Source organism: Triturus cristatus, chromosome 2_1, assembly GCF_964204655.1.
Source record: "Triturus cristatus chromosome 2_1, aTriCri1.1, whole genome shotgun sequence".
NCBI classification, from domain to species: Eukaryota; Metazoa; Chordata; class Amphibia; order Caudata; family Salamandridae; genus Triturus; species Triturus cristatus.
The window spans coordinates 31636729-31649927 of NC_140581.1; the positions used below are offsets into that span (position 1 = coordinate 31636729).

At 49.0% G+C, this 13199-nt stretch overlaps 1 protein-coding gene across 7 annotated transcripts in view; it reads left to right on the top strand.

Annotated features, from left to right (window-relative positions):
* Window positions 1-13199, top strand: part of LOC146863653 (putative E3 ubiquitin-protein ligase HERC1) — a 1482062-nt gene that overhangs the window by 363855 nt on the left and 1105008 nt on the right. For all 7 annotated transcript variants that reach the window (XM_085627737.1, XM_085627739.1, XM_085627735.1 and 4 more), the window contains exons 17-18: window positions 2471-2662; window positions 11955-12170. In XM_085627737.1, the coding sequence (XP_085483863.1) occupies window positions 2471-2662; window positions 11955-12170 (408 nt within the window). The remainder of the gene's footprint in view (window positions 1-2470; window positions 2663-11954; window positions 12171-13199) is intronic.

Here is a 13199-nt window from a genome sequence, read left to right on the forward strand (position 1 = left end):
AGTGCAGGACTTTAAAGCACCAGAGAGTGCTCCCGCCCAGCCCCAATACACATCTGCCTGTCTGGGGAGGTGGTTACACCCCCCTTCGACAGGAAACCCATTGTCCAAGCCTCCCCTGCTGGAGTTTCGGTTAGCAGCAGGAGGCCAGACCCGTGTCTGTGGCAGAGGCATCCATTTTGTGATGCCAGGGCTCAGGAAAGTCCTCCCGGGTTTATCCAGTGTGAACATGTCTCTCCCTCTAGAAGGGTGGAATGCTACCCCCGCCGCCAGAATTGGCAGGGGGGGTGTAGTATTCCAAAGCGTTTTACACCAAACACAACATGTTTTGATGCAGCCATCCCCAAGTTAGCATTTACCGTGAGGTTATAATACACTTAAGAGTATATGGTATGGCTGTATCACAGAACAGCCATAAGGAAATATTTCCGAAAGCTGCAGAGGGGCTCAGCTCATGCTTGGGCACCGTCTCACACAAAACCAAGCACTCTGCCTTCAGGATTGTCAAGGCCTGCCATAGGAGTGGCTTATAGGTTTATATGTGTCTGTATATATGTGGATATAGGTAGCCTATACCACGGTAAGGGGTGCAAGCACAGCCTTACCCAGGCTGCAGTAGCAGACCTGTGGTGCCATTTTGGAGTGCTTCCCAGGGTCGGCATAATACATGCTTCGGCCCCTGGTAGGCCTCTGAGGTACCTATGCCCTAGGTACATAGTATACCGTATACTAGCGGCTTATAAGGCACTCCAGAATCTAATTAGATATGTACCTAATGTACATGGAAACCATTTTAGAGAGGAAGCAGCTAGGCTGTGGTCCTGATTAGCAGGGCCACAGCCAGACTAAGGTCGAAAAACAGTGAAACACCAGCAAAAAGTGGGGGTACCCATGTGAAGCAGATCCTACTCTCGTACACCCCCCAGGGGCAGGGCTTCCATTGCTAAGATGCTCATCCTATCCCGTCTGCTTTATCACTTCTTGGCCCTCCCCTTGAAGATCACAAGTCTATTATTTCGGGAACTGAATTTGCTCCTCTCAGGCCTAATTTGGGGAAAGGACAAGAGGCGACTCGCCTTAGGGGAGACTCTACACCCCTCGGATCCAGTAGAATGAGAGCCCCCATTCATGGAAGGTATTATCTCCTGGTGCACTCGTAGTGGTCCATGCGATAGCTCGGTGGAGTAGGCGATGCAGAGGATGCTGAGGTGGAGCAGAGTGTGAAATAGACTCTTGGATTTCAGGAAGGCCTTGGTGTTGTTTGATCTCTTGTCATGGGAAGAAGATGTTGTCTGAAAAGTAGTTGTTTAATTGATCACAGAGAGCCTGAGAAGGATAGAAAAGTAGTCATCTTGAGTTCACCTGACACAAAAAGACTATCAACAAAACAACCTATGTTACAAGACTGGCCAAAGACGCTTCCAGGGTAGTCCATCACAGGACAGGAGATGCAGCAAGAACATGGCTGACAATGCAAGGAGCAGTCAATGCATCACATCTCTGAAGGAAGAGCTTCATAAAGATACAAAAGAAGGACACGGAGGTAAGAACACTGAACAGAGAGGCTCCATCTGACTCAGTAACATAACTAGAAGTACTCCAGAAGGCTCTAAAAGGCAGTGAGTGACATGCACTCAGGGAGACCAGGAAGACCCAGGACAATGACGTCCCATATGAAGATATCCCACGAGTTTTGATGAGACTCACACTCCAGAAGCTTCTAATCTAACAACCTCACAACAGAGCAGCCCACACACACATGTGAGCGCACACACTCGCAAACACAATGCATACACTCAACCAACAAAGATACAAACACACACAACACATAGACAAACACTAACACACTCACACACACAGCACAGGAATCTGCACATTCTGATGTGGCATTTCTGCGACTTCTTTACTGAGATAGATGCAGTGCACCGGTGTTGTTGGGGCTACTTCTTGTCGTGTGGATAGTGGGCCCAACCTCCAGGGGTTGAATGATCTCTCCATTCTGCCCTCCATATTCTGGCTCCTTTCTCCTTGATGGACCTTGCACTATAGGTACAAGCTTCTGTTAGATAAACTTGAGGTTACAACTGTCTCTTTTGCTGATCGGACCTTCTCAGTGACTGGAAGAAGAGAGTGGAACGAATCCCTCACTCTCTTACTTATCAACATTTCATACATTCCCTTTTAGTCAACTTTAGTTAATAAATGAACTAGGTTCTTAAGCAAGGTAGCTCTGCGTGGTATAGTAAATCTCACTTAAAGGCTCACGTTGCCCTTCCGTGTCCTTCCTTGACACAAGGACAACGCAAGCCCTTAGTAAAGCTGGACCTACGCATCTGTTGTGGTATCTGCTATCATGCCAAAAGACCTCTGTGTACTGCATAAATAGTAAATAAGGTAAGAGGGCTACAGCTGTACCCTGTGGTGAGCACATGTGAGAGGCGCTACTAACCACTATCCCATCTCCTCCTTGCAGGGATCCTCTACTCCTCCGCGGCTGGAAGCCTCTTGTGCCAGGTGGTCTACTCCCTTCTGCTGCTGCCTCTAGAGGACGTCCACTGGCTCCTGGAGCCTCTCCAGGGCCTGATGAAGGCGCTCAGCATGGTGAGCAGCTTCCTGCCCCGCACAGCGGCGCAAGAGCAAGAGGAGCTGCAGGGAACGCATCCAGGTGACGTCTTTACGCAACTTACCCTCTGTTGTATGTGACATGTGCCCCGCATGGAGCGGGCACCTCGCATGTACTGACTCTGAGTTTGGTAATGGATTGGAGTGTACATGTGCCAAGGGGGGAGGCACCAAGATCGAGAGGGGAGCTTTCTCTGTATATTCAATTATGTAATGTCACATTTCAGCATCACATGGAAATAAACACAGAGAACAAGAGAACGACATGGGGAGACAAAAGAGGACAGCACAAAGAAAGGTCCTCTGACTGTGCATCACAGAGATGCCCTGCATAACTATGGGCAGCTGCCGCTTCAGATGTGCAGAGGAGATGGCAGTACAGAGAAGGGCCCTCTGACTGTGCATCACAGAGATGCCTGGTATAACTATGGGCAGCTGCCCCTTCAGATGTGCAGATGAGAGGGCAGTACAGAGAAGGGCCCTCTGACTGTGCATCACAGAGATGCCCGGTATAACTATGGGCAGCTGCCCCTTCAGATGTGTCAGAGGAGAGGGCAGTACAGAGAAGGGCCTTCTGACTGTGCGTTACTGTTACAGAGATGCCCGGTATAACTATGGGCAGCTGCCCCTTCAGATGTGTCAGAGGAGAGGGCAGTACAGAGAAGGGTCCTCTGACTCTGCATCACAGAGATGCCCGGTATAACTATGGGCAGCTGCCCCTTCAGATGTGTCAGAGGAGAAGGCAGTACAGAGAAGGGCCCTCTGGCTGTGCTTCACAGAGATACCCAGTATAACTATGGGCAGCTGCCCCTTCAGGTGTGTCAGAGGAGAGGACAGTAGAGAGAAGGGCCGTCTGACTGTGCATCACAGAGATGCCCGGTATAACTATGGGCAGCTGCCACTTCAGATGTGTCAGAGGAGAGAACAGTACAGAGAAGGGCCCTCTGAGTGTGCATCACAGAGATGCCCGGTATAACTATGGGCAGCTGCCCCTTCAGATGTGTCAGAGGAGAGGACAGTATAGAGAAGGGCCCTCTGACTCTGCATCACAGAGATGCCCGGCATAACTATGGGCAGCTGCCTCTTCAGATGTGCAGAGGAGAGGGCAGTACAGAGAAGGGCCCTCTGACTGTGCATCACAGCGATGCCCGGTATAACTATGGGCAGCTGCCCCTTCAGATGTGTCAGAGGAGAGGGCAGTACAGAGTAGGGCCCTCTGACTCTGCATCACAGAGATGCCCAGTATAACTATGGGCATCTGCCCCTTCAGATGTGCAGAGGAGAGGGCAGTACAGAGAAGGGCCCTCTGACTGTGCATCACAGAGATGCCCGGTATAACTATGGGCAGCTGCCCCTTCAGATGTGTCAGAGGAGAGAGCAGTACAGAGTAGGGCCCTCTGACTCTGCATCACAGAGATGCCCAGTATAACTATGGGCATCTGCCCCTTCAGATGTGCAGAGGAGAGGGCAGTACAGAGAAGGGCCCTCTGACTGTGCATCACAGAGATGCCCGGTATAACTATGGGCAGCTGCCCCTTCAGATGTGTCAGAGGAGAGGGCAGTACAGAGAAGGGCCCTCTGACTGTGCATCACAGAGATGCCCGGTATAACTATGGGCAACTGCCCCTTCAGACGTGTCAGAGGAGAGGGCAGTACACAGAAGGGCCCTCTGACTGTGCATCACACAGATGCCCAGTATAACTATGGGCAGCTGCCCCTTCAGATGTGTCAGAGGAGAGGACAACACTAGGCCTGGGTGGAATTTCAGTTACGTCAGAGTAATTTCAGCAATTCTGTGATACTCTTTGGTGCAGAATTACCAATACTTATGCGATTACTCCTGCTCACGTAATTTGGGGGGAAACATCTTATGGTAAGAGCACATTTAGCGAACGCGAGCAGCCACTCACTAATCGTGTTCTGCTGAATTAAGCACTATTTTTTAGTGCAAAAATGCATCCTTACGTCCATTTTAGATGCCTGGGGCATTTTTGAGGTAAGAAATAGCGCTAAACGCAGAATTGCTCTTCTCGGGTATATCTGCGCAATTTTGTGGAATTCCTGGGTTATTCAACGTGATTACACTACACGGAATTACGCGAGGTATGCCCACCCTTTGACAACACAAAGGAGGGCCCTCTTACTGTGATCCACAAAGATACCCTGTATGTCTACGAACAGCTGCCACTTCAGATGTGGCAGAGTGGGCAGCACAGATAACTCGGGGTAAGATGCTGGTGAAATTTTACAGTCTCAAAGGACCTGGAAGGAACCACGTGGATCAATGAAGGTTAGAGAGCTACCCCACTCGTAGATATCCCAGGAACCAGGGTACCTATACAAGGGAGACCAGGTGCATAGGAATGAAGTGAAGTCAGGACCGTCCATAGACGCCAATGGAAGTTCATGGAATATCAGCAGGTACAGAGTATCCAGGATGTGGAATCCAGATGAGAAGAACCTGAAAGCAGATGGGACAGACTCCAAACCACACGGACATGACCAGGAGGCACAGAAGCTCAATACTAGCCCTGGTAGGAGGTTCTTGCTGTAGCACAGTGAGGTTGGAGCAGCAGCTGTGGAGACCAGGCGATGATGCAGGAGCACAGGAGCCTTCCACAAGCTGTCCCATGCCGGTCGACCAGTGCAGGAAGGGCAGTCGCTGCCTGGACCACCAACAAGCCTTGACAAGCACATACAGCTGTTCACAGGAGAAGATGTTGTGATGCCAACTTGCAAAGTCTGTGGAACCAAACCAGCAAGGGTAAGCAAGGGCAGGCCCTCAGCACACAGGAGAGCCATAAAGTATAGATGGAGCCCCCTCGAGATACACCTGGCAGCAGGCACAGGAAGTTGTAAGAAAGCCTCAACAGCACACAGGAGATGAAGGCCCGTGATGCAGAGGATGCAGACAGGGCATCGTTCTTGAAGCTGTGCGGTGCTGGAAGCTTGGGCTTCTTGGAGCTTGAAGATCTTTTGTGAAGAGCGCCAACAAGCCTTGGCAACGACAGAGAGACACCATGCACAGGGAGGTGTTCACCTCGGTGGGAGAGGGATTACCGTCACCCAACGTACAGGGAAGACAAACCACCACCTGTGTTGCAGATCGGCCAAATTCTGTGGGAAAACAAGATCAGCAAACCGGACATTGTCATAGAGGTGCCTGTGGATGCAGTGAAGTGACTTATTCACTCCAAGGGAGATTCCTTCTATCTGAGATGCAGGCTGAGTCGTTGGTGACTTGGAGAATGCATAGCCACGGAGTTGAAGGACTTGGAGAAACATAGGGACAAAGATTCAGCAGGAATCTTCCCACCAGAGCAGTCTTGTCTTTAAACCTGGCTCGAAAAACGGCAGAGTTCCAGTGTCCATCAATAGAAGAGTATTTTTACAGTCTTCAGACGATATGCAGTTGGGTCTAGAAGGTGGTTTTGTGACAAATCTGTGGACCCACACTCAGGGAAGCCCTGAAATAACCCTATAAAGGGGAAGAACCTCTTCTCTGGTGATCCAACTATCAGAGGGGGTCAGTGACACTACTCAGCTGTCCTAGCAAGTCAGATGCTCCCATGGGTCAAGATTCAACATGGCAAAAATAAGTGGCTACCTAGAGGAGTTCCGGGCCCCTCCTTCGGGAGGAGCTGGACAGTGGAGTGGTCACTCCCCAGTCCTTTGTGTAGTTTCACACCACAGCGGGAGCCAAGGGCTCCTGACCTGGGCAAAACTGGTTTATGCAAGGAGACCAAATGAGCCCTTCAATGCAGTTGCTGGCGCTCAGAAGCACCCGACTCTACCTAGTTCTAAAAGAGAGGTGGTCACACCTCTCCTACACAGGAAATCCTTTGATCATCTTCCCTTGCCCGAGTTAAGCCCCTCAGCAGGGGTACACAACTCTGTCTAGGGTCGGCAGCAGCGTGGGCTGGCAGTCTGATCCTGTAAGGCTACACAGGTAGGTGTGGGGGAGTCTTCTAAGGAGCCCCTCAACACATGGTATCATGCAACTAACACTGGAATTGGTGTAGTGGCATGATTTCAACATGCTTGATACCAAACATGACTAGGTTCGGGGCAGCCATTATGTAGATAGAGATCTCGACTTGCCAGTGGCCACTACATACCTTGTATTGGTTGTCTCACACTTACAAAGCCCAGAAAAAGGAGTCTGGGGTTTGTAAAGGTACCCCTGCTCGTGCAGGGGTATCAACAAACTTAGAACCAAGCACCCTGTCCTTGGACAGAAGGAGCTATCTTAGGGGTGACTTATAGGTTAAAAGTGCAGTGACCGTGTTGGAGCCGGCCTCGTGGCGTGGTCCTGTTCCCCCTCGCTAAGCCGCATGAGGTCCCCTGCACCTCGGGGCTCCTCCATTTTGGATTGTACGTGACTCTGCGCACCATTCAAGCCCCGACATCAAGGCGCCAACCACTGGCCAGGGGGTACCACGTGAACACTTCCCCACTCCCGGCGGAGGGCAGTATCGATGGGACCCCCAACCGTCCTCCCACACCTAGGTGCGATCGCCCCACAGCTCTCCTGGGCCTGGCGCCTCTCCTGCTGGGCGTCTGGCCGCTCCCGACCCGGCCTCTCCGCCCCCCGGGCGCAAGGGTCCAGACATCAAAGGGCTCCAGACCCATATCTGGGGCGACCCTGCAACAAGACAGCAGTTGTATCCCGGAGTCAAGAGCCCTGCTGATCGGATCGCGGCTGACCCTACGGAAAAAGACTCATCCTGGAACCACGCTCTGAGCCCTGCTGACTACGTCGCGGCTCCACCGTGCTTAAAGACCTTCACGAACCTTTGGGGCCCTGCTGACGCTGTCGTGGCCCGACCTTGTTGAACTTGCCATCAGAGCCCAGCTGACCTCGTCGCGGCTCGACCGAAGCGGACCTACCACCGGAGCCCTGCTGACTGTGTCGCGGCTCGACCCAAGCGGAACTACCACCCGAGCCCTGCAGACACCGTCGCGGCTCTCCACGTCCGAGCTGCTTTGAGACCAGCACCTGCCGCTCCGGTCCCCGGAGCCACCTTCGGCCTAACGCAAGGTCTGGCGCAGAGCTTCCCCGTACCAGGCTGGTACTAAGACTGTCCCGCTACTCTGTCCCTACAAAGACACTGAGACTCTTTCTGGATCTCTTGATCCCCCTGTAAATATTTCGAATGTGCTACTATTGATAAAGTACCTAGATAAGCAACTGATACGGAGTCCTGTGTGGTGGTGTTACTGGGCCTAGTACGATCACAGGAGAAAGACATCCCCTAGGAGGCTTCTCAGCGGCGCTCGGCTATAACTTTGTGGTAGGAAGGTGCCCCGGAGTGATCCCCCTGACTCCCCGGTGGGCCTCCCTCCAACAGACCGGGATATAAGGGAAACCTTATATCCAACGTAAAGGGTTCAAGCACCATTGCACACAGGCGGCAATGGCAGTTCTACAGACACAGTTTGCATGGGCTCCCATGGGTGGCATAATACATGATGCAGCTCATGGGAGACTCCTGGTGTACTAATGCCCTGTTTACCCAAGCACCATATACTAGGGACTTACAATGGTACCCCAGGATGCAAAGTGTGAGTGTACAAAGTACTTACCAGAGAATTTAGAGGTGAGAGCACTGCTACTGGGATCCTAGTCAGCAGGATCCCAATGAACTACAGTAAAAAAACACTGACAACAGCAAGAAAGTGGGGGTATCTATGCCAGAAAGATTGCGCTTTCCTACAGAATGAACAAGAGAAGGAAAGAAAGTAAAGCTGAATTCTTTATAGGGATCGGAAAAACACCATCCACATGATTTTTTTACATAGCAAAAGTGAGTAAACAAAGATAATCACTGCTTTTTAAATACTTTAAAACATTGCAAAAAACTCGAAAAAACACCAGAATTCACAACAAACAGAAACTGAAAACAGCAGAGCCTAATTATGAGTAAAAAACACTTTTTCTACCTAGTGCTTTACTCAGTTGCTGGAAAACTTGTGACCCACTCAGAATCGGGGCCAAAGTATAGAGTCCCCATTGAGGCCTTTTGGGTGTGGACATTGTTGATTTAAAATATTTCAAACACACACACGCTCTCCACCTAAAGCCCATGTGGCATGGTTTGCTTGCGGTGACTCTCACCTGAGAATTACCACTGCACCAAATTATGGTGAGACATGTTTATCAAACAGTGGCCCCAGTCACATATTTGTATGAACCTATGTGATATGTAGTTTGCTTCTGATGGCATACCCAACATGTGGTAGACGTAGTTTCCTGGGTGGAGTAAATACAAAGCTGTATTTTTTCAAGTTTTTTATTTGAATTTCCTCATTTTGGTACGCATGAACAAAACCACTGGCGTAGCTAGAGCTTTTCCCGCCCGGGGCGGTCCCTGAGTTTGCCACCCCGTGACGGCTGCAGGTAAAAGCGGGGGGAGGTATGTCAACAGACAACAAAAAAACTACCTTGCACTCACCGCTATCCCTAAAAACAGTGCCTCCCAGGAAAACACCTCCCCCCCACCCGCCTAGTTTCAGCACTGAACAAAACATTTTTTTAAAAACCTGTTGCAGTGACAAAAGCAGAAAAGGTTGTTTTTTGTATGCAATGAATTCATAAGCCAGAGCATGTAATGTGTGAGGATGAAATGTGCATTTAAGATGTAAAATAGCGCCTCATATTTTGCAATCAACGGAAGCACTCTATCGGTGGAACAATAATACTCCAAACAGCCAATAGCTCCTCTTTTTGTACAAAGAAGGAAGCTGCACCAGGAAGTAGTCAATAAGCTTCAAGTCTATTAAAAAAATATATCCTTTATTGTAGCTGTAGTGTTAAAATTGGTCATCAGCCAGCGTGTTTCGTTCCAAAAGGAACTTCGTCAGGGCATAAATTCCAAGGACTCTTCAGCTATTCAATTTAAGAGTCCTACAGTCTACAAGTATAAAGGCCCCCGGGTTAGCCCAAAATCTCTCTAATCCTCTATAGAGGGCCGGACTGCCACACAACGTCCCTTGCAGTATTGCCAAATTCCAAAAGTCAGTGTAGTTATCAGTAGTCCTGGTCAGTGTTGACACAAACGAGCAGAATCCCTCGTCCAAGTTTTCAAAAAAGCTCCTCTGACATTGAGCCAAAGTACAGTCTAGCTATATGTTAAGTATTGGTATCAATAGGTTTTTCAAACTGATCTATGTGAATTTATGGGAAAAACGAAAGCAGTGAAACAAAGTTGTAGTAAACCAAATCATGGAAAACCAATTTTAAAGAAAGACAATTGTAAGGAAATACAAAATAAATAAATGAAACATTTAAAGGAATGTAAATTTTAAGAAGCATCCAAAATGACATTAAAAATAGGTGAAGTTTAAAGGTCGTGAGGAATTTTTGGGTTCAGGGATAGGTGATGTTTAAGAGTGATGAGGGGATTTTAGGGCTGAGAGATGGGTGGAGTTCAGGTTAGAAAAGGTCAGGATGGTGCTTTTCTTAGCAATCAGGTATGGGTGGATTTCGGTGTGGTGAGGTTTTTGTTATCAGTCCCGGGGATTGGTGGAGTGTATCAGTGTTAAGGTGTTTTTAGGTTTTACGGATGGGTGGAGTTTAGACAGCGCTTAATCTGTAACAAAATAGGTGCCAGGGCACTTGTCAGAGGCCTGTACAGCTTGCACTACTCTCTGCCATCGCCAGCGCTGCTGATGACTGTACCTACACAACTAGTAACCAGCACACTGCTACAAGTGTGACAACTCAGACTATTCCAGGCCCCCAAAGCTATAAAAAGGGCTTTGGTGGCAAGTATGAGTTGTTTTTAATGTGTACTGAATTAATAAACAATTACTTCTGCTCATCTCTAAATTATATAAATAGCGCCACCGTGTGGCAGCTGTGTAAGTGTTGGTGTTGATAATTAAGTGCCGGTGCCCAGCACCGGAAACCACAGTCTCAAATTGAGCACTGAGTTTAGGGCTGTTGAGGGGTTTTAAAGTTCAGAAATGGGTAGAGTTTATAGGTGATAAAGGTTTATTAGGGTTCAGGAATTGACGGAGTTTACGATGGTGACTGGTTTTAGGGGTCAGGGATGGGTGTAATGTATGAGTAGGAAGCTTTTAGGGTTCAGGAATGGGTGGAATTTAGCATGAAGATAGATTTTTAGGGTTCAGGAATGGGTGACATTTAGGGCTGATGCAGCTTTTTAGGGGTCTGGGATTGGTATTGTTCAGGGGCGGTGAGGGGGCTTTAGGGGTGGAATTGGTGGTGTTTAGGGGTGATGAGGGGTGTTTTTAGTGTTCATGGGTGGGTGGAGTTCAGTGGTGGTGAGTGGTTTTAAGACTTCAGGAATGTGTTGGTTTAGGCATAGAAAGGGGATTTTCGGTGAGATACAGGGGTAGTGAGGGTTTAGAGATGGGTACAGTTTAGCTGTAGAGAATACTTGTTGGATTCAGGGACGGGAGGAGTTCAGGTATGGGTGAAGTTTAGGGGTAGAAAGATATGTAAGTGGTCAAGGACAGGTGGAGTTTAGGAGTCAGGGATAGATGCAGTTTTAGCATGGTAAGCAGATTTTGGGGGGAGGAATGGATGGTGCTTAGGGGGATGAAGGGTCAAGGGTGGATGTTGTTTAGGGGTGGTGAAGAATCAGCGAATTAAAAGTATCTGAAGTAATTGTATGACAGTATAGAAGATGTATATCTACACTAAGATCCCCTGAAGTAATGTACTGAATAATACCACCTACAAAAATGTTTCTGAAAGTAAGACCTGCAACATTAAAACATACGCATGCAAGAGCCAATATCGACATAAAAATGACATTCTATGAATTGGTTTCTGTGGAATGGTAAATGCCATTCATCCTGCAAATTTCCATTAGTCAGTTTAGGTAAATTGGTTTCTCAATGATGCTATTCCATGAAATCGTCTTCTATTATATCACATACAGCCCTTAGAAGCAGGTGCACTGTCAAACCAGACTTAAATAGGTAATAAGTTACCACGCTGTATGTGACCATCCTACGGGGCAGTGTCCCTTGAAAGTTGTAGTCGGTGTGTGGTTTGATCCTTTTAGACGTTCTATCACAAAAATTCCACAGTACAGCCTTGAATATTTTTTACACCTAAGAAATCAATGATTATATTGGGATATATCTATTTGAGGCGATAGTAACAAAAATAAAAAAATAAAAAAGCAGAATTAGTGTTGATGTTGATAGGTGAGCACCTGCCCATAGTAAAGCCAGTAGGTTGGCCCAGGGTGGTGTATGTGGTAGAATTAATGCCATAGGGAGGGAATGTGTGATACTGTATGGTGCTACTGATACTTGTCCTGCAGCGTGACCAGGTATCCTGTGTTCTACTCCTGTAGATGTGCACTGCGTCCCTGAGGATGGGACTGTTCCCGTGACATCAGCGGCTTGGGGATGGCTCCTGGACCTGGAGAGAGCTGTTTTCCTGTTGGTGGGCAGCTGTCTTGGGCGGATGCTGAAGGACCCCATCACTTCACCCAGTGATTCCTCCATGAGAAGCTGGCTTCAGTACCCGCTGTTCAGGAATGGCCTGGAGATGGAGCCCGACAAGCTAGGTACCGTACCAGACCCCAACCCTCCACCACATCCATGAAGCCAGTGTTAACTCAAGGGCGGCTCAAGCTATGTACCGTACCAAATCCCAACCCTCCACCACATCTATTGAGCCAGTGTTAACTCAAGGGTGGCTCAAGCTAGGTACCGTATCAGACCCCAACCCTCCACCACATTCATGGAGGTAATATTAACTCAAGGGTGGGTCAAGCTAGGTGCTGTACCGGACCCAAACCCTCCTCCATATCCATAGAGCCAGTGTTAACTAAAGAGCGGCTCAAGCTATGTACCGTACCAGACCTCAACCCTCCACCACATCCATGGAGCCAGTGTTAACTCAATGGTGCGTCAAGCTAGGTACCGTACCGTGGGTGTGGGGATCCAAGGGTTTATTTGACGCACAGAGCTTAGAACCTCCCTCACTGGGTGGCTGGCAGTGGGTGTGGGGCTCCAAGGGTTTATTTGATGACAGAGCTTAGAACGTCTCTCACTGGGTGAGTGGCAGTGGGTGTCTGGCTCTAAGGTTGTGTTTGATGCACAGAGCTTAGAACGTCTCTCACTGGAAGGCTGACAGTGGGTGTGGGGCTGTAAGGGTGTGTTTGATGCACAGAGCTTGAACCTTGATCACTGGGTGGCTGGCAGTGGGTGTGGGGCTCTAAGGGTGTAGTTCATGAACAGAGCTTTGCACCTCATTCACTGGGTGGTTCGCAGTGGGTGTGGGGCTCTAAGGGTGTATTTGATGCACCTAGATTTGAACCTCATTCACTGGGTGGCTCGCAGTGGGTGTGGGGCTCTAAGGGTGTGTTTGACGCACCAAGCTTTGAACTTGACTCACTGGGTAGCTGGTAGTGGGGCTCTAAGGGTTTATTTGATGCAAAGAGCTTTGAACCTCACTCACTGGGTGGCTGGCTTTGGTGGGCGTATGTAAGGGTGTGTTTGATGCGCAGAGGTTTGAATCTCGCTCACTGGTTTTCTTGCAGTGTGTTTTGTGCTCTAAGGGTGTATTTGAGTCACATAGCTTTGAATCTTAC